Source organism: Molossus molossus, unplaced genomic scaffold (assembly GCF_014108415.1).
Source record: "Molossus molossus isolate mMolMol1 unplaced genomic scaffold, mMolMol1.p scaffold_m16_p_14, whole genome shotgun sequence".
NCBI lineage: Eukaryota > Metazoa > Chordata > Mammalia > Chiroptera > Molossidae > Molossus > Molossus molossus.
Window position 1 is genome coordinate 54,179,242 of NW_023425349.1, and position 20,743 is coordinate 54,199,984.

At 41.5% G+C, this 20,743-nt stretch overlaps 1 protein-coding gene across 5 annotated transcripts in view; it reads left to right on the forward strand.

The window, feature by feature from the left end:
- SMARCA2 (SWI/SNF related, matrix associated, actin dependent regulator of chromatin, subfamily a, member 2) overlaps positions 1 to 20,743 on the forward strand; it is a 167,033-nt gene that overhangs the window by 12,544 nt on the left and 133,746 nt on the right. For all 5 annotated transcript variants that reach the window (XM_036260425.1, XM_036260429.1, XM_036260427.1 and 2 more), the window contains exons 2-5: positions 1,962 to 2,227; positions 5,898 to 6,027; positions 11,299 to 11,676; positions 17,862 to 18,117. In XM_036260425.1, the coding sequence (XP_036116318.1) occupies positions 2,003 to 2,227; positions 5,898 to 6,027; positions 11,299 to 11,676; positions 17,862 to 18,117 (989 nt within the window). In that variant the 5' untranslated portion in view covers positions 1,962 to 2,002. The remainder of the gene's footprint in view (positions 1 to 1,961; positions 2,228 to 5,897; positions 6,028 to 11,298; positions 11,677 to 17,861; positions 18,118 to 20,743) is intronic.

Consider the following 20,743-nt stretch of genomic DNA (forward strand, 5'->3'; position numbering starts at 1 on the left):
ACTTTCACTGTGGAAACAGCCCTGCTGTGGGTGCCTGGGCCCCTGTGATCTCATTCCATTCCTGCCTCTAAGCAGTGGGTGAGCAAGTCTCTTAGGGTATCTCATTCTGTATTTTGTGAGGTTGACAGCAGAAAGTTTTAGTGTGTACAGGTGTGCGCCCCCAGATAATAAACTGTGTAAGAATTACTATCACCAGCGGCATTCGGCTGTCTTGCTGGGATCATTGATCTCCATCAGAATTTGGAAAACAGCTTATTTACTCATTTTGGCCCATGTCCAAGACGCAGTTGTACACACCCCAGGTGGCAGCACCCCATTGGGGATGCCAAGAAGTTTTGGAGCTTGGGCGATGGAGTATCGCTGTGCTGATATAGGATGATCAGAATTTGCATAGTCTGTGGTGCGCCCTGGTCCAGTAGTCACTGATGACTTCTTCTGGAATGTTGGACCCCAGAGAGACCTAGGACGAATTCTCAACTGTCCAAGTTGTCTTCGGTTGATTAGCTGGTGGGAAGACCACCTCCTAAACTGGCCCTAATGCTAAGTGAGAGTGGCTGAAGAAGAAGAAAACGCCAATTTGAAAAGATATGTGCACCTTTGTGTTCAGTGCAGCATTGTTTACAATAGCTACCATGAAATGACTCCGGTGCCCACTGATAGGTGAATGGATAAAGCAGATGGAAATACTCAGCCATAAAAAGGAAGGAAATCTTGCCATTTGTGACAACATGGATGACTGTGAGGGCAGTTATCATGCAAAGTGAAATAAGTCAGATGGAGAAAGACAGATACCACATGATTTCACTTACATATGGAATCTAAAAAAAAGCAACAAAACAAAAACAAAATGATAGAAAGAACAGATTGGTGGTTACCAGAAGGGAATGAGGTTGAAGGGAGCACAAAATGGGCAAAGGGGATGATAACTAGACAGTGGTGAGCATTATGCAATGTATACAAATATCTATAATATTGAACACCTGAAATATATGTAATCTGTATGCCAATTTTACTGCAATAATAATAAAAATAGTAATAATAATAATAATAATTATTATTATAGTGGTTGCTTGCTGTGCCAGGCAAGGAACTGTGTTTTTATATGTACCATTACTTTTCACTGTCAGCTAGTAATTATATCTTATGGGTATTTGAACCCATATTTGACTCCCATAACCTCTGCTTTTCCTATGATTGGGAATTCTCTTTCATTCTCAATGTGTGGAGTTGTACTTTTTCTCTGTTTTAACTATCTAGGGTTTTCTACGAAGTTGTTTTTTGTTTTTTTATCCTCACCAGAGGACATTTTTCCATTTTTTGTTCAGGTAGAATGGGGAGGGAGAGAGAAACATCGACGTTAAAGGGACACATCGAGTGGCTGCCACCCGCACGACCCAACCAGGGCTGGGGACAAACTGCAACCGAGGTACATGCCCTTGGCAGGAACCGAACCCGGGTCTCTCGACCGCAGGCCAATGCTCTACTGCTGAGCCAAACTGGCCAGGGCTCTACGAAGTTTTGAATGTCTATTTACTTATGAAAATGGATGTTGGTTGGATTTCTTTAAAGGGTTATATTTTAATGGCTTTGGGAGGTTAATGACTTGTAAGGTACCCCAACCAGTAAGTAATGGAGAGCATCTGTTGGCTTCAGTAATAAATTTCTAACTTGTTTAGAATTCTGCTTATGTGTTAAATTTGAGTTTCTCCAGTAAGTCTCTTTTGTATCTTAGATGATTTATATCTTTCTGGGGAATCATTTAGAGTATTTTTTTTCTTTTAAACAAGTGGTCTTCATAAAGACAGGGCAGATGGATATATATCACACTCAAACATCTGGATCAGACAGGGCAGTTCTGTTTGATGTTTGTTATAGAAATGGCACCATCAAATACTAACAACTGTTTTATTCTGATCTTAACATCATGTTGAAAACATTCCTTTCTTTTTTCTTCTTTTCAGCTCAGTATCATCGTGCTGACTGGCAGAGACAGGAGAAGTAGATGTCCACACCCACAGACCCTGCTGCGATGCCCCACCCAGGGCCTTCGCCAGGGCCCGGACCCTCTCCTGGACCAATTCTCGGACCTAGTCCAGGACCTGGACCATCCCCAGGTTCTGTCCACAGTATGATGGGGCCAAGTCCTGGACCTCCAAGTGTCTCACACCCTATGCCTACCATGGGGTCTACTGATTTCCCACAGGAAGGCATGCATCAGATGCATAAGGTAAGCGATTAGTCTGTTCAGTCTCGTCTTCTGCATCGCGGATGGCTAATATCGCTGATAACCTCTGTCCCTCTGTTTCTACTATTTTTATGAGAGAAGCTAGGTCTTTGTCTTATCCTACAAATTATTAAAAACACACATTCTGAGGCTCATTTATTGTTGCAGATGTTGCACTAGTCAGGAAGATCAGATCTTGGCTTTCTAAAAATACGAGATAGAATGTGCAGTTTTGATAACTTCTGTGATATATGGGTTGCAGCTATTTTGGCTTGGTGAATAGGTGTATAAGTGAATAAGTCTGACTATATGTGTTAAGCAACTTATATCATCCACATATGAACATATTGAAAATTATTCTTTCTTTAAAATTTTGGTATTTATTTTTACAATTAGATCCCAAAGAGTAAAACGAAAATGAGTCCCTTCCTGAAGTTTGTAGGTAGTTTCTAGGGAGTTCCTAGCAGGCACTTGGCTGTCTCTCTGCAGAGTGGCTTTATTCTGGGAGAGGACCTGATTTAGCAGAGTTCGGGTCCAGTTGTTTGTTTCTGGATTGTTACAACGATCCTCTCTTTGTGAGGCTTGGATTGTTGCTGTGGGGATGATCATGTTGGTACGGTATTGACATCAGGCCACGGGAGATGCAAAGAAGAGAGAACAGCCTTTTTGAGAAAGTAAATGAGCCACCGAGACAGTTTGCTTCGAAAGTTAGCAAAAGCCAAAGAAACTCAGTGAGGCCCTATCACCTGGGGGCTATGCCTCGTGAGACAAGTAGAGGCTTTACATTTATGTGTCTTTTGGATGACATCACAGGAGGATAGGGTGGTGGGATGCCTCTCGATGTTACATAGACAATCCGAGGAAGATCCTGGTTTAAAACGGAAACATTGCTGTAAAAAAGACTAGGTCTTTCCTCTAATTGTGCGGGACTATAGGTCAATTTTATTTTATTTTTTATTTTTCCTTCCAAAGCAAGTTCTTTATTGTTCAGCCAACCAACAAGTATTCAGTGAATTGTACTAAGCATAAATACACAACTGTAAGACACAGTACCAGCCAATTTAAGCATAGAATCTAAATATTTCTCAGGAACTACTCCATGGTTAAACAAGCAAATCTGGATTTAGTTGCCAGTGTTGCAATGAACATTCTTTAAAGTCAATATTTTAAAGAAAAACATTACACCCCACATTTATCATGGCATGCAATTTTTTCCCCATAATATCAATAAACAAGATTTACTCTTGTTAAAATTCATGTAGGTCAATTTTTTTTTAATATATATTTTTTTCTCCTCACCTTAGGATATTTTGCATTTATCTTCAGATAGAGAAAGAGGGAGAGAGGGAGGAAGAGAGAGAGAGAAACATTGATGTGAGAGAGACGTATCGAGTGGTTGTCAGCCAAATGACCCCAACCAGGGCTGGGGACAAACTGCAACCGAGGTATGTGCCCTTATTGGGAACTGAACCTGGGACTCTCTGGTCCATGGGCCAAGGCTCTAACCACTGAACTAAACCATCCAGGGCCATGTAGGTCAATTTTAATTAAGGTAAGGCATTGGAGCCCAGAAGAGAAGATCCACTTTTTTGTACAGATTTTGTTATTTGGCTATTTTCCAGTCAGGAAAGTAATATATTGCTTATTTTGAAAAGTGAAACCATACCGAGATAAAGGAAATGGTTACTACTGGCTACACCCCAGGTAATGGCTTTTCACACCTTACTTTTCTCCACGTTCAGTAAAAATCATACACAGGTGTGATTTTTAAATAATTCTGCTTTTACCAAAATAGAATCATATTGTTACTATTAATTACTCTGCAACTTTCCTCTTTACATTTAAAAATATAGTGTGAATAGCCCTACAGTGTCCCCCAGTTCTCTCTCCTTTTTAAAAACAAAACAAAACACATTTTTAGCTTGTCAGGTATCTGAAGAAATAAAGCTGTTAGTTTTTTTATATCATATTTTTTAGCAGGCATATTGACCATGTAGACATATTGAAGTCATTAAATTGTCATGTGCTCATATTAAATTAATTTGGGAGCTATATTATAGATCTGATCTGTCACTTGTAAACTTTTCTCCAGGTGGGTTAAATAATTTCAGAATGGGTTAAGGATGTCTCACCTCCAAAATGAAAGATACAGTTTGAAGGAAATATTTAGCTAATCTCTATTACTATTTAAGCATTTAAAAGTTAAGTGTATAAATGAGCACTGGGTCACTGTTGCATTTTTGCACCGGGTTGTCTTTATTGAGAATTATCTCTTCTGGTCCCTTCTGTTTTGTTACTTGGCATCTTTGTCACATCTCATATTGTCCACCCTCATCTAAACTTTTTGTTTTGTTTTGTTTTGTTCTCATTCTGCAAGGTGTGCATTTTTGTGCCATTCTGGTTTTCCTTAGCCCCTCAGATGATTCCCTGCGTGAGGACATGTTAAGTGCCTGAGTTCACACCTGCTGACCAGATGCCTTCACTTTCTTAGATCCTTTTTACAGACAGCTTTATTCCTGTCTTTCTTCCCCTTCTCCCTCTGCGCTTCAGCTTTTTGCTTTGCAACATTACTGCAAATAAATAAACAAGTGGCCTAAATACATCTGCTGTGTTGCTTTGATTTCCTCTCTGTTATTACTATTTAACACACTCAGAGACACTCTTTATAGCAGATTCTTCCCATTTTTCTTCTGATCATCCTCGTTATGGTAAATTTTTCCTCTTTTCAAGTGCATGCTTTTGACTCTGCAGAAATTAACTTTTTCTTTCTCCAAAACTGCAAACATTCATACTTTCTTGCTCGAAGTTATTTGGTTTCTATAAACTCCTGGAAATGTTCCTTTCAGGCTATTTTGAAAATTGCTGTTGCAGTTTGCGGAGGAATAGACTTTTCCTTTTTCCAACACATGCTCCGTTGCCCAATTCTGGATTGGATTAGTATCAATTCAATAGCTATGTATTGCGTGTCTGCTATGTACTAGGCCTCAAGTCCTGTTTCCAGACCCTGTGTTCTTAATTTTTTCCCAAACTGTGCCTTTAACCTTTTTCAGTCTTCCTCCCTCTGTAGCACAGCTTCATCTACGTCACCATCCTTCCCTTTCAGAGTTCAGCCCACTCTCTGCTCAGCTCAGTCTGGCTCTCTTTTCCCAACTGCCATGGAACTTTCTGGTTTCAACTTTTAAACTTTCCATAGTACCTTCCCCTCTGATGCCAGAAAAAATTACCCCCAAAATAGATCGCTGCAGATGTTTCAAATAGTCTTTCTTCCTCAGACTTGGGACTCAGTTCAACATACAGCAGGTTTCAGGACTTACGTAAGAAGGTACGGAAGAATAGCTTATATGTGTATGCCTTGTGAGCGGGATTTTATTTTTTATTTTCAAGTTTTGACATTATGAAGAAAATTCAACTGTTGAAAGTCTTAGCTTTTGACTTACAGATAGTTTTGATGATCCTGTTCGTGTCGTCTTTTTAACTGTCTTGTCCCCATCTCTGAAATACACATCTTATATAGTAATAATAACATGTATAATGTAGGTATAAAAACATACGACTGTTGTGTGGGTAGTAGATGATTATGCCACAGTTTCAAAGACTTCAGAGAGCGGTCTTAAAAGTCCGGAGGGAAGTATCGTGTCTCATGTGCCTAACTGGCGTGCGTTCCGTCTTTCAGCCCATGGACGGGATCCACGACAAGGCCATCGCAGAAGATATGCACTGTGGGTCCATGAAGGGCACCGGTATGCGGCCACCTCACCCAGGAATGGGCCCTCCCCAGAGTCCCATGGATCAACACAGCCAAGGTCTGTACCACTACGTACCTGCTTTTGGCGTCGTACCCTAGTCGCTCATCTTTCGTATGGATGATTTTATCTATGACGCCCAGAGAACATGTCTGAGGAAGACTGAGCGCAGCAGGTTTCTTCTCCCTGTAGACACCTCCCCCGGCCCCACCGACACAGCTTCATCATCCACATGGCCCGTTTCATTAACAAAGTGCTGGTGGTTTTACTCGCCCCCACAAGGCCAGGCACTCTGCAAAGTGCTTTAGGTACTTTATGCAGAATCCTTATCCCGACCCTGTACGGTAAATGACATCATCCCAGTTTCATAGATGGGAAGCTCAAGCTCAGAGAATTTACTTTGTTTCCCTAAGTTTCCACAGCCTGTAAGTGACAGGGCCAGAAGGGGGGTCCTGGTCTGCATCCTATCAACAGTGTAGATGTTCAGGTGCAGGGGCCACCTGTGTCCCTTGAGTAGCACATTCCTACATTGTCTGTATGATGGCTTTTTATGGAGTTACCCATCATTGCTGGTGGGTAGCTCCTCTAGGGCTCCCTTAACAAACTACTGCAAACTGGGTGGTTTAAAGCAATAGAAAATTATTCTTTCACAGTTCTGGAGGCCAGAAGTCTGAAATCAAGGCACCAGCAGGGCCATCTCCCTGAAGGCTCTGGGGAAGAATTTACTGCCTCTTCCTAGCGTCTGGTGGTTGCATCCTTGGAATTCCTTCGCTTGCAGATCTAGCACTCCTATCTCGGTCTTGGTCTCCACATGACATTTTTCCTGTGTATCTGTGTCTGTTTCCAGATTTCCCCCTTACGAAGATACCAGGCATTGGATTAGGACCTAGCCTCATGCGCTGTGACCTCACCTTAATTTGATTACATCTGCAAAAATCCTATTTCCAAATAAGGTCACATTCACAGCTGCTAGGGGTTAGGGCTTCAGCTTATCTTTGTAGAGGGCACCATTCAACCCACAAAAATGGCCAAATCTATCTCTCTTCTCCTTGGTGCCTCACTGCTGAAGGCAGAGTAAAGATACCTCAGAGTCTTTTGAATACAATGTAACTTGTATTCACAATCATTGTATGGTCACCTTAACATGCAAAGGGCGTGGGTTAATCTAGCACTAATTTACCCTGATATGATGATATTCTAATTCAAAGTTTATGGTTTATGCGTTGCTTTGTATACTTCTCTGTAATTTCATGTATGTGAGCTTTCTTCTCCATCTATGATTAGACTCTAATCCGTTCACCTGAGAGGAGATTTTTTAGTGTAAGGATTTGGAGAAATGAATTCAGTTTAAAAAAAAAAATATATATATATATATATATATATATATATATATTCAAGTCATGGTGGCATAGGAGTTGTGTCTTTACTAATATTTAAACAGGTTTTTGAACATCTGAATTTTGATGACAGGTAGGTAGGCATCACTGTTTTAGAAGACTCATAAAACTTTCACCATATCTTCAGATTTCTCTCATTGCTTGGTTCCTTTCTTCAACTTAAGAGTGATGATTTTTCTTGGACTCTCCAACACTTGGTACCAATATCTAGCACATAACTGGATACATACTTAGGAAATTTTGTTCAATTAAGTAGAGAAGTGAACCTGTGCATTCAGAAGTCAACAATTTTAAATAGCTCTTAATTTTTATGTAAGTTTAGTACATTCTAATTACTTTGAAATTCAGGGGTCTGCATTAAATGAAATCAGAATTAGCATGTAATATTTTTCTCTAAAATAGCAAAGTGCATTGTAGGCTGGGGAATGAGTTACTTAAAACTGTGTTTTTGACTAAGTAGTATTGGTATAATGCAGTCTTATTTAATATAATGATTTAAAATGACTTTAGACTCTATAATAACATGTATCTTTAAAAATCCTATTGTAGAAAGCCATTTATAAACACTCAGGTACAGAGAGGTGTGGTATTGATCAGAAAGCTGCCAGCCTTAAGTACCTAGCAACCTATTAGGTTATTTTAAGGTATTGGTTGAGAAGCAAAACCATTTCCTTCAATAAATACTGAATTGTGTACCTTATGGTCCCAGTGATAACATTGTTTATTTTTAGTCCATGGGGTAAAAAAAAAGCCTTCAAAGGCAAAGTGTATAATATTTAGTGTTTGCATGTGTGTGGGGGGGTGTGTGTGAGGAGAAAATGTATATAAAATCGGTACTTATAAGTTGAAGATTATTAGAAGGAGAGAGGTGATTGCTGCTCTCCGAGGCAAGGTGAAGCTGGGGAGATAATGGCCTTGAAGGCGAGGGAAGGAGAACCGCTCACTCTTTGCTTCTGAGTGAGCGAATCAACAGCAGAGTTTGCATCAAGGTTGTCATCCTCTAGACAAATGAATATTTACTCTCAGGCAATTTCTTCACTCTGTTTTCTCAGCTAAAGGTAATTGCCAAAATACGTTATATGGCTTCATCACTTAGATTCTGTTTCTCCTGAAGTGAACAACACAACAAAAAATTCTCTTTAGCTGAAACATTGTCACATTTTTAATATACTGTGATAGAATGATTCTATTAACATCCCCTATAAATTCTAGGAAACGATTTTTTCCACCTTTAGTTTCTTCTGATTAAGTTTGAGGTAAAATTTTGTTTATTGATTAATTCTGGAAAATGAGTTTTATTCCACTGTTTTGTTTTGTTTTGTTTTTCAGCAAATTTGAAGTAAAATTAATTATTGTGCATAGTGTAACTCTCACCTTCATCACTTGGTCTTGCCCACAGTTCACAATGTACAAGACATTTGGTAAACAGTGTTATGCAGTTGAGTTTAGACTGGACTGTCTAAAGTTTTGGTTGATTATTTTAGGCACCCTATGATTATCATGGGTAAGCTATAATGGATAACTTTAGGACATAGGAGAGACCAGAGACAGGGGATGGATGTATGATCCATTTTAATGCCCGGCTATAGCCCTTCTACTATGAAAATGTCATTAGCTTTGGTGGGAAGTTTTTCTCCCTGTGACAGGTGCAGGGTTGGCCAAAAAGTTGTCAGGCAGGTGCTTTCATAATGAACACACCAACACACCGCCACTTTGCACCAGCGTTACAATTAAAGAGCGAATGTAAGCCTCATTAAAAAAGGAAGAATGTTAATGATGAAGTTAAGTGTATGTTGTTGATACTCTGTAAGTGTTTATTGTTATACATGACAATATACTGGGATTAAATTTCCGCTAGTCTTGCAGGCTTATTTCAAGGGCATTCTCTTGGCTAATTTATATCACCGACCAGAACCCTAATTGCTTGGGGGTTTTTGTGTTCCCTGTGGAGTTGGGGATTTGGGGAATGAGAGTAGTTCTTCATTTCTCTTCGGGACAGGATTTCTCTGAAAGGAGTTTTACTGGTCACCAACTGATGGAACAAAACCTACTCTTGTCTTAGGGGATCAAGCTAAATGTGTTTCCCTATCCAAATGGCAATTTGAGAGAAAAGTAACTGTATCCTTTACATTCTGTGGTCTGGTGAAAGGGGATGGTGAGTCCCCAGCCTGCGACGGTCACATAGCCTCAGGTCGCTATGATTCCACATAGGTCACAGAGCCATTTCAGCTCAAACTTGACACTGCAGATGTCTAATAAACACCCAGGTGATGACCTTTATGATAATTATGACACAAGTACATTTATTAAAGGGCAGCGGTCTTTAGTCTGATATTTTATATTGTGTCTGAGCACGCCTTTGACTTCATTAATTAGCACTTAGTTTGAACTCAAGGCAGCCCCTTAGACTGCGGTAGGCCACCTGGTTCTCTCCTTCATCTTGGGTCTCGGTCATACGTTTTTCTAGGAATTCTTTGGCCGAGCTATGCAGCTCAACTTCTGAAATAAGTCCCTTCCGATGTTTGTTCATTTTGACTTTTCTTCCTCAATAAAAGTATTCGTAAATTTCTCATTTAGATCTCTTATAACCCAGACCGTTTGCTCTCATTTTTATGAATCGTAATCTTCTAGAATATTTTTGAAACTTTTAAGTCTTTAATTTAAAACCAAAATTAATATTTTTGTCAAACCGGTTAATATTAGACCCTGGAAAGAGCATGCGTATTGGAATCAGACAAACCTTGGCTTGAATTACGGAGCTGCCAAGATCTAATGAGGTGATCTTGGTGACTCGCTCACTCTCTGAGCCTCAGTTTTCTCATTTAAAAAAAAATGAGGTGATTTTGTGTATATATATATCTCTTCTGAGATGTTGTGAGGATTAAAGAAATAATGGATGCTCCATTCCTATCCCTTTAATTCTTACCATTTCTACATTTCTACCATTTCTGTGCTCCCACCGGCCTGACCACCATCCTGCCTGCTGTGTCCACCTTAGCCACACATGGGAAAGTCCCTGGGGACTCACTATCCCCAGAGTCAAAACCAGTGACATGAGCCGTGACAGAAGAGCCTTAGAGTATAAACACCCAGCTCCTTACCCCTTCCCTGGGATAATTTGGAGGCAGTTTATTTACTTTACATCCAGAGCTTCTGCGGGAGATTCAGCTTCAGGTGCCCACTGCAACAGCTGGCTGACGAGCACACCCCTTATTGGCTGCTCCCCTTCCTTAGATCACCTTTCCACCCCCTGCCAGTGTCCTTGCACCTTCCATCCTCCCATCAGGCTCTGTTTCCACGGACAATCCAACCAGTATAGCGTGTACAGTGCCTGACACACTCCAGCAGCAGTGTGACCCTCAACGATGGCAAATTATTCACAATGTGCATCATAATAAAGCAAGTAGTATTTGTTATCTCCATGAGAGACACTTCATGCCACACTGCGATACGGCAGACCCCGCTGGTTCTGCGCTCTGGGCGGGGCTCCTTTCCCCGGGTCACGCTGCCCCGTGCCCGCCTCTGGGCGGACGCAGCCTCTGGACACGCGTGGCTGCGGATCGCCTGAAATGTGGCGAGTCTGACTGAGATGTGCTGTAACTCAGTAAGAAAAAAAAAAGAATATAAAATGTCTGATAACTTTTATATTTTGAAATAATCATATTTTGGACATGCTGATTTAAATGAAATACATTATTAACATTCGTTTTATGTTTTTGGTTTCTTTTTACTTTTTAATGTGACTGCTAGAAAATATCCAATTATATATACATTTGATATGTACACATTTTATTGCGTAATTATGTAATGATTAAGTTATATATGCTTTAAGTTTCTGTCAGCACTGATGTAGAAAATTATCCAAATACTCAGGAATGCCTGTCTTTCAGGAGCAGCAGGGCAGCCTGTGATGTCCTTTTCTGTTTTCTTCCAGGTTATATGTCGCCGCACCCCTCTCCCCTGGGAGCCGCCGAGCATATCTCCAGCCCCATGTCATCGGGAGGCGGCCCGACTCCACCCCAGATGCCACAGAACCAGCCAGGGCCCCTCATCCCTGGTGACCCGCAGGCGATGAACCAGCCCAACAGAGGTCCCTCTCCTTTCAGTCCTGTCCAGCTGCATCAGCTGCGAGCTCAGATTTTAGCTTACAAAATGCTGGCCCGGGGCCAGCACCTCCCTGAAACGCTGCAGCTTGCAGTCCAGGGGAAAAGGACATTGCCCGGCATGCAGCAGCCGCCGCCGCCGCAGCAGCCGCCGCCCCAGCCGCAGCAGCCGCAGCAGCAGGCCCTTGTTAACTTCAACAGACCATCTGGTAGGTTAATATACAACCAAATGAGTGATGTGATGGTCCAGCTCGGATGAGAAAGACTGCTCGAGGCACAGAAGCGCTGGGTTGGTATGAACCCAGGGCTGTCTCAGCCTTTTGCGGTACCTAGCCAGCCTTCTCCCTTGTCTTGCTTCACTTAGTTGGCCAAATGTCTTGGCCCTTTGTGCTATTAGAGTCCTGGAGAGGTGCTACTTAACCTTTGGGGACTCTGGTGCACGCCGTAGACTTAGGAGAGAAGCACTGCCCCGCATGATTTTGCACTCCTTTTCAAGAGGTTCAAGGTTTGCAGGAAGCCCATCCACACCCCCAGGCGAAGAGCATGGCATCCCATGGCCAGATGCGCTCCTCGAGTCCGCTCTCCTTGAGCCATTTTATGCCCGTCGATTTATTTGTTTCTACCCCTTTTTGTTGTGAAAAGCATTTGGGGAGGCTTCCAAGAAACATGCCCGCAATGAAATAATTGTCAAGTAGAAAATCAGAAACAAAGGGAAATAGAAGTCAAGGTCAGGCATGTGGGGGCCGCAAGAGTTCTCACGGTTGCCACGTCTCAGTGTCCCGGGTGACTGGAGTTTCCAGGCAGTCAGGAAAGGAGACAGGGTCAGGCACCTGATTCTCCCCATTCGGAGGGGAGTTGCTTACTAGTTCACAGAGGAAACAGATCCATTTCTAGCATGAGAGCGAAAAGTAGATTTCCCAGGTGGAATTATTTTTAGTCCTCACCCGAGGATATATTTTATTGATTTTAGAGAGAGAGAGAGAAAGAAACATGGATGTGAGAGAGAAACATCTGTCAGTTGCCTCCCATATGTGCCTAAACCAAGGATCGAACCTGCAACCTAGGTATGTGCCCTGACTGGGACTCAAACCTGCAACCTTTTAGTGCACGGGATGATGCTCCAACCAACTGAGCCACCTGGCCAGGGCTGGACTTACCTTTTTAAATTACTATTATTATTGTAAGTGGCACTGCATGGTAGAGGCATAGATGACATTTATTCATCATAAATAGAGTAACAGAATCCACATGGCCTATTTCTTACATACCCTGGCATCAAATATGAGGCTGTGACATTATGTCACGGGTCGAGATGAGATAGTCCTTGCATAGCCTTCTGGTGGCCTGACTTCATCCCACTGGTAGAATTCAGAGCTACAGGGGGCTATAGGATGACCTTCTACAAATATTGTTTTCTCCAGGAAGATTAAAGGATGAAGTTCCAGTTATCTGGATACTCGAACATAACAAATACTTCATGTCCTAATAAACACAGTCCTGTGCATTTTCTAGATCATTTCCAGAAGAGAGGGCTCCATTTTTGAAGCACAGCTCAATGCCTATATCTTCCCTCAACCAGGCCCCTGTCATTTTGGGGAATTCATTTTATCACTCACTGCTCCTGTCTTTTGGGTTTCCAGGAGTCAGGCTTCACCAGAAATGAAAATATTTGGGCAGACAGTGTTTTATGCCATAGTGGGCAAGGCGGCTGTGGATGGAGGAGGAAGGAAGACACCTCCTTCAAATAGAGCAGACCCATCCTGCCCTGAGAAGCTGCATCTGACAGCATTGCTGAACTTTTCCCCACATACCCGGTTTCACAGGGAGATGATAGCCTTACTTGACAAACTTTTTTTTTTTTTTGGATTGGCATTTAGGACAAATCAAAATAAGGAAAGAAGTTTTTTTAAAAGTCAATATTACTTTTTATTAATTGTTACTGTTATTTTTCTCTCCCCCCTTTTAAAAATAAAGTATAACTGCTTATCAATATCTCTACTAATATGTCAGAAAAAAATAAATTTAAGGATATCCTCTTATCTGGGGGTAGCTGAGATTTCATTTTTCTTTTGTCCCATTTTCTAGTGTTACTCATGTGTGAAGCCGAATCCTTTTGGCTGGGGTGGTCTGCCTCAAACCTACTCCAAAGTTATAAATCACCAAAATTGACATCATCATAGCTACCACCAGAGAATTACAGTTCAACTGGAGGAATTGCTGAGCGAACAAATGACTAACTCTTCAGTCCCCTTATGGGCTCCCCTCAAATCTCACCCACCATTTTTCTTTTCATGTTGATTAATTTATCCTTTTAGAGACTAAAGCAAAATTTAAAATGGGAACTGAGATGCCCTGGCCGGTTTGGCTCAGCAGTTCGAGCGTAGTCCTACAGTCCAGAGAGACCGGGGTTTGGTTCCCGCTAAGGGCATGTACCTCGGTTGCAGTTAGTCCCCGGCCCTGGTTGGGTCATGCGGGAGGCAGCCACTCGATATGTCCCTTTCATGTTGATGTCTCTCTCTCTCATTCTCTTTTTCTCCCTCTCTATCTGAACCAAAAAATGGAAAAATGTCCTTGGGTGAGGATTAAAAAAGAAAAGGGAATTGAGAAGGTTTGGGTTCGAGGGGTTGCAGAAAGGACTTTATGGTAGAAAGTAAAAGTTCTGTTGCCACATTTCACTGCTTGTCCCCTCCCACTCACCTGATTTTTCTAGTTATCTCAAGTTCCTGGGTATGGTCAGTGTAAGAACACTTTATTAAATTTCCTTTTTTTAACCTGTGGAAACCTGAAATTCTTATTTGATGCATGGAATTGTTATTTACATAAATGTTCTTGTGAACCAGAAGGCAAATTGGGAACTCAGAATGCACAGGAATTCTGTACCTGTGCTGCGGTGTTTGAATGGCTTTGACCCAAGGATATTTTTCCATTTATCTTCAGATAGAGTGTGTGAGAGAGAGAAACATCAATGTGAGAGAAACACATTGATTGGTTGCCTCCTGCACCACCCCGACCAGGGCCAGGGACCGAATTACAAACTGAGGTACATGCCCTTGATGGGAGTCAAACCTGCGACTCTTTGGTCCATGGGCCGACCCTCTAACCACTGAGCCAAACCAACCAGGGCTGTTTCCCTGTTTCTTAAACTCAGGCATGGGGTGCATCCAGTAAAGAACCCCCACCCCCACGCCCCTTAGCTGCCCTGGGATGCCACTCAGGAGTGTTGGGGCATACCTCTACTTTGACTTCTAAGGTGAGGACTGCAGGGGAAACAGACGCATTTTGCCCCTCTGACAATCAGACCTAAATTGTTTACATTGGAGAGGGAGTAGGAGATAAGCTAAAGAATGTAATTTGTCTTGCGTTTAAGATACCAGAGAGAGGTCTGTTGTTTAGCAGACCCCAATGTCTGCTGTAGAGATGATTTCTGTCAACAGCAGACCCAGTCGGGCAGCTCAGCTCTAAGCTGCCTGAGGGACGGGCATAACACCTAATGGGTAGGTCATGACATTCTGGGCATGTCTAATTGTGGCAGGCTGCATTCTATCCCCCAGCCTCTGTAAATAGAAATTTATATAATCTGTTGGAGGGAGTAGAAAATAGACCCATGCAGTAAATGAACTTGCGTGTTTGGTTAGGAAAGGAGTCTGCTAGGAGGGTCCCAGGTAGCGCATGGCAAGCCAGCTTCTCAGAGTCCTTGTGCCAAGTCCTATTAAACTGTAGTTTAATTCTGAAGTTTGCCGTAGAAAAGAGTACTTCCCAAGTTGCCAGCTAATGCAACCCCAACTTTCCTAAAAGTTGTCACGGTGTCTCTGTAAAGCTGAGTAATTAAATTAGACTTCTTTATCTGTGTGTCCTTGGTGGCAGCACAAAGTGGCGTTGTCTCATGGACTCCTCACTGCTACCCTCTGAGGTGGATACTGTTGTTATCACTATTCTGCAGATGAAGAAACTGAGGCTCACACAGCCAGCAGGTGATAGAGCTGAGGTCAAATTTACCTTACTGTTGGCACAGGGTGCTTTAACTGTCCCTGTTTAATTCACAGCAGGTTGTAGCACTGTTTAAGTTGGAGATGTGGAGATGTAAGTCCATGTTTGGGTCTCTCTTTGCTTCTCGATTTTAAGGGTCAGTTAGCCAGATAAGAACGTCTTTGTATTTATCGGTTAAGGAAGGCCAGCCGTGCGTGCCCGTGTCAGCTTTAGTTGAAAGTCACGGGCTAAAAAGGACTAGATTCAGAACCAGGGAAATCAGACATGCTCTGGAATATATATATGGTTTTTTAAAATAGTGACTTGAATATATATCTCAAGGAGTCGGCGTAGGCTTCTGCATAGGTATCTGCAGACTATGATGCTAAAGAAAAAATGCCCAGAATAATTGAAACGGGATTTGCACTATTACAACCTTTGTTGATGAATTATTTAACTTTGAAAAGAGGAAAAACAATTTGAGAACTGAATTTAAGGTAATTATTATGATATTGTCTTCTCAGTAAGACCCAAATTTTCTTTTTTATTAAAGGTGGTGGGTTTTTTTCTCATTACTTAGTATGCTATGCCAAGTCTTTAAATGTATTTACTTTGCCAGTTTCTTGAGCTTATTAAGGAGATTCGGAAAATCACAGAGAATTACACTGTATGTTAGAAATCTGTAGCTCCTCTCTTTTGGCTGGCTCACACCTAAAGCACCACAAATGAAAAATCTACCCTGTTTTTAAAGACTTCTAGGGAAAAAATACCCTGCAATGCCCCTCCATAATGCATTCTAATGCTTAACAACCCTGAGAGTTAATGTCTAGAAATTGGTTTCTTATATATGAATGAAAGAAACTCTAAGTATAAAATAGTATGAAAGCTATACACTATGTAGAACACCTCTCATTTGAAAAAAAAGAAAATCAGAAAGTACTTAGCTAAAAAAGAATCTCTTTATTATGATAGTATACCTACAGTACCTAAAATAAAAAATAAAAATAAATGTATTTTTTCCTCAAGAATTTTTTATCAACCCTAGAACCAGGGCTGCAGATTACATCAAGAAGTCTTATCTAGCTCAGTATGTTTTGAAAAGTTTTACCTAACTTCAGAAGAAGTGGGGAGAAAAGAACAGCAGTAACACCACACACACACACACACACACACACACACACACACACACACAGTAGTTTCCTAAGCAATTTGTTCTAATTCTTCACATTCCTCCTGTCAAAATGTTTGCTTATAGCTGCCTGTGCATTGTCATTTAAGCCCATTTCTAAATGCTATGTGCTGGAAATTTAATAAATGTGTTTAATTTTTCATAATGTATGTCTTTGTATGGTTAATTATTAGTCGTTCTGAATTATATAGACTACTATTTTTGTTACCTTTTGATAATTTTAATTTTTCTTGGAAAAGATATAGAAATCACTTGAAAGAATGCCTGAGAGGTTTTAACTTCTGCTTACTGAGATTCTTTTTTTTTACGTCATCTGGTAGTATCACTAATCGTATTTGTAGTTTTGAAGTAAGGAAAAATTCACTTAGGAGGAGAGATGGAATACTTCTTATGCTAGATCCATACTTATCATTCAAACTCCTTAACTTTAATGTGGACAGTTGCTTTAAATTAACTTATTTAGTACATTCCAATAAGCTTGATGATTGCATATTCCTTTATTCTGATAACGTGAAAAGAATGCTCTCTTTAATCTTAATATTTGCTGGTTTTTATTAGGTAGGATGAGCTGATGTTTTCCCCCGACACTGAATGTTTTTAGATATATTTCCTAATATGTAGTGAAAAATTGAAGTTCTGAGATGCACTGATTTATTCTGACATATACTTTCTAGGACATTAAGGGAAAATGTGTGCCCTCTGAGTTCAGTTGGAGGACCCACTGGCAGGCTCCTGGCTGCATTTGTGGAGTCTGGTTCCAACAGCAGGGCTCTTCCAGATGGGGACCCAGGTCCCCTGCTGGCTCGCCTGCAGTTGGCAAAATGTGATTGTAGGACCACGCCCAGACTGCATTTGACTGTTAGGTTCTTCCCTTACTTTTTGGAACTCTGACTGCACCTGTAATTCTTATTAAAAATCCACTGTAGACCTACATTAAAATCTGGCAGTCCATTCCTTAGTTTATTACTTAAGAGTCATTTTTGGGCCATTTTCACCCACGTTCATTAGTGAAGGCCATTTTCCCCATGGAGATAGATGCCAGGTTCTTTTTGTTTCTCTTCCTTCCTCCGCCTTTTCTCTCCACCCCTCCCTCCTTTTTCATTTTCCTTCCCTCCTTTTCTCTTCTCTTGAGACATTTACTCATCCCCATCACTGGGCCCCAGGGGGACAGCGGGCAGGCCTGGTGTGGCTGCAGGTCGATGACCCGCCCAAGCTGCTCATGTCGCTCTTGTCCCACAGGCCCTGGGCCAGAGCTGAGCGGCCCGAGCACCCCGCAGAAGCTGCCAGTGCCCGCGCCCAGCGGCCGGCCCTCACCTGCGCCCCCCGCAGCAGCTCAGCCGCCCACGGCCGCAGTGCCCGGGCCCTCTGTGCCGCAGCCCGCCCCCGGGCAGCCCTCGCCCATCCTGCAGCTGCAGCAGAAGCAGAGCCGGATTAGCCCCATTCAGAAACCTCAAGGCCTGGACCCCGTGGAGATTCTGCAGGAGCGGGAATATAGGTAATGCACCCCCGTCCCGGGAGGGGTGAAGCTGCTGTGTTCTTGCAAGAACCACCAGCATGGGGGGTCGGCGCAGTGTCTCCTAGGGTTTTGATGAGGGAAAAGCTTAAGGAAGATTGCAGAGGCCAAAACTCATGCTATGAGAATGGTTTCAGAAAAAGTTTGTTTCCCATTGGGGTTGGGGAAGTGAGGGGACTCTGATGGCTCTGGGTTGGCAGGACTGTGATTTTCACTCCTTTAATCAGGAAATGTTTATCAACTCCTGTGACATGCCAGGCACTGTGTTGGGCACTGGGGATGTGAAGATCACAAACCCAGCCTGGAGTTCCTGTGTCTCCCAGAAAGTGGTCATGTCACGTGTAAATTATGCAGCGTCCTGATCTACTTTGCCAGCTGCTCCTTAACTGTGACTGTGAGCTGGTCGGATGTTGAGTGTTCGCCTGCAGGTTAATGACACATCTCATGATACTAAGCATACTTCCATAGTTTGATATAATATATTTTTTGTTTAAATTCACCCCCTTTTTTTTTTTTGGTCTATGCCTTGGTCCAACTTTAGAAGTAAGCCCCATGTAAGTGTCTTCATATGCAGTCCATCTTGAAATCCTTCCTCCAGAAACGTAATTTTCACCTCATTTGGCACATTTATCTAAATCGGGTTGGCAAACCTTCTCTGAAAAGGACCAGGTAGTAAATATTTTACACTTTGCAGGGCCCTGTGGTCTACTTCACAACTACTCAGCTCTGCCCTTTGAGTGAGAAAGCAGCCATAGACGAGAATAGGCTGGCTGCATTCCAATAAAACTTTATTTACAAAAACATCTGTGGGAAGGATTTGGCCCACAGGCCATAGTTAGCAGACCCCTCATGTAAATGGTTAATGTTAACCAGAAAAGAAGCCCAATAAGTATTGAGTTAAGATTAAAGCAAAGCTAAGACTGTGGTTCCTGGAGTTAGACAGAAAGGATGCTCTGTCATTTAGTAGCTGTGTTACCTTGGTCTAGTTCCATCGCTTTTCTGTGACTCAGTTTCCTCATTTGTTAAAAGAGGGGATTAGAGTATTTCTTGTGGGGGGAGATAAAATGACAAAGATGTTTAATACACATTAGCTATTACTATTATTTCCCAAAAATGATTTCATGTAAAAGAAAGTGAAAGTTTAAAAATTATGGGGAACCTTGGCTGGTGTGGCTCAGTTGTTTAGGCACTGAAAGTTGCCAGTTCCGTTCCCGGTCAGGGCACATGCCCGGGTTGTAGGCTTGATCCCTGGTAGAGGGTGTGCAGAAGGCAGCCAATCAATGTTTCACTCTCACATCGATGTTTCTCTCTCCCTTCCTCTCTGTCTAAAAATCAATAAAAACATATATATTTTTTAAATTATAGGGAATGTTAGTAGCAATATGTAGGCTCCCTTTTAAAACATTACCTTAAACTTTATTGAAAAGTACAAGACTTATTTATTACTAGATTTAAATACTAAGCTATCAGCTTTGAGAGTTATTCTGAAAGACACCACAGTAACTTTCCATTAAATGTGTGCAGTTTTTGGATGAAAAGTATAACTAGTCCCATTACTATTGCTAATCCTCAATTAAGAGCTTTTATGTTTCTGCTTCCAGCATTTTATGTATCCCTAGAGAGCCAGATACTCATCATCAATTGATATTTCAATGTTGATAGGTTTTATTGGGCAAATAATTGCTGTGTATTATAAAGTCAAATATTAGCAAATATTTCTTGGACAGAAAAACTATTTATATGCAGTCCTTTATTTATATTGCTATAAAAAATTAAAAGCATTTCTTAAAAGACACTGAATGGGATAGAGAGTATCACTTACTCTATAATTCTGACTTCCTAAGAGCCACCATTTGTTTTCCTACCCTGAAGGCACAAAGCTTCCAGTACCTTTGTTAAGTCATGTAAATTACCCTCATAACATCATAGTCACTCTCTGTATTTTTCTTTATTCAGCCTGTGTTTTGTGTGTGTGTGTATTTTACTAACTTCTAAATTTGCTTTATCATTTTCACCAGCATTTTAATTGCTGACTTTTCTTGTACTGAGATCATGTTAGCACCTTTTTTGGGAAGTGATCTTAATGGATGGTCTCCCTGAGTATACAGTATTAAGTAGTACTATTTAGCCTAATCCAGTGTGTGAAAAATTTTTGTCCTTCCCTCCTGTGGCAATTAAAAAAAAAATTTATGTGGCCCAGCTGATGTGGCTTCGTGGATTGAGGGTCGTCCATGGACTGAGAGGTCCTGGTTTCATTCCTGGTCAGGGCACATGCTGGGGTTTCGGGCTTGATCCCCATTGGGGAGTGTGCAGGAGGCAGCCGATCGATGTTTCTCTCTCACATCGATGTTTTTGTCTCTCTCCCTTCCTCTCTCTCAAAAAAAAAAAAAAATCAATAAAAATATATTTTTAAAAAACAAAAATTAAATTAAAAAATATATCTGTCAGTATCTTTTAAACTATACACATTGTAGAATGTGGTGGAATGGCTATTTTTCATAGTATTATTACTTGATAAATGTCTCCTCGTTTATAAAGCTGCATGGTTTTTGAAATGATTGATTTGGCCACTCTGGGTCCAAAAAGCTGGCGGGTCCTTTGGACTGAG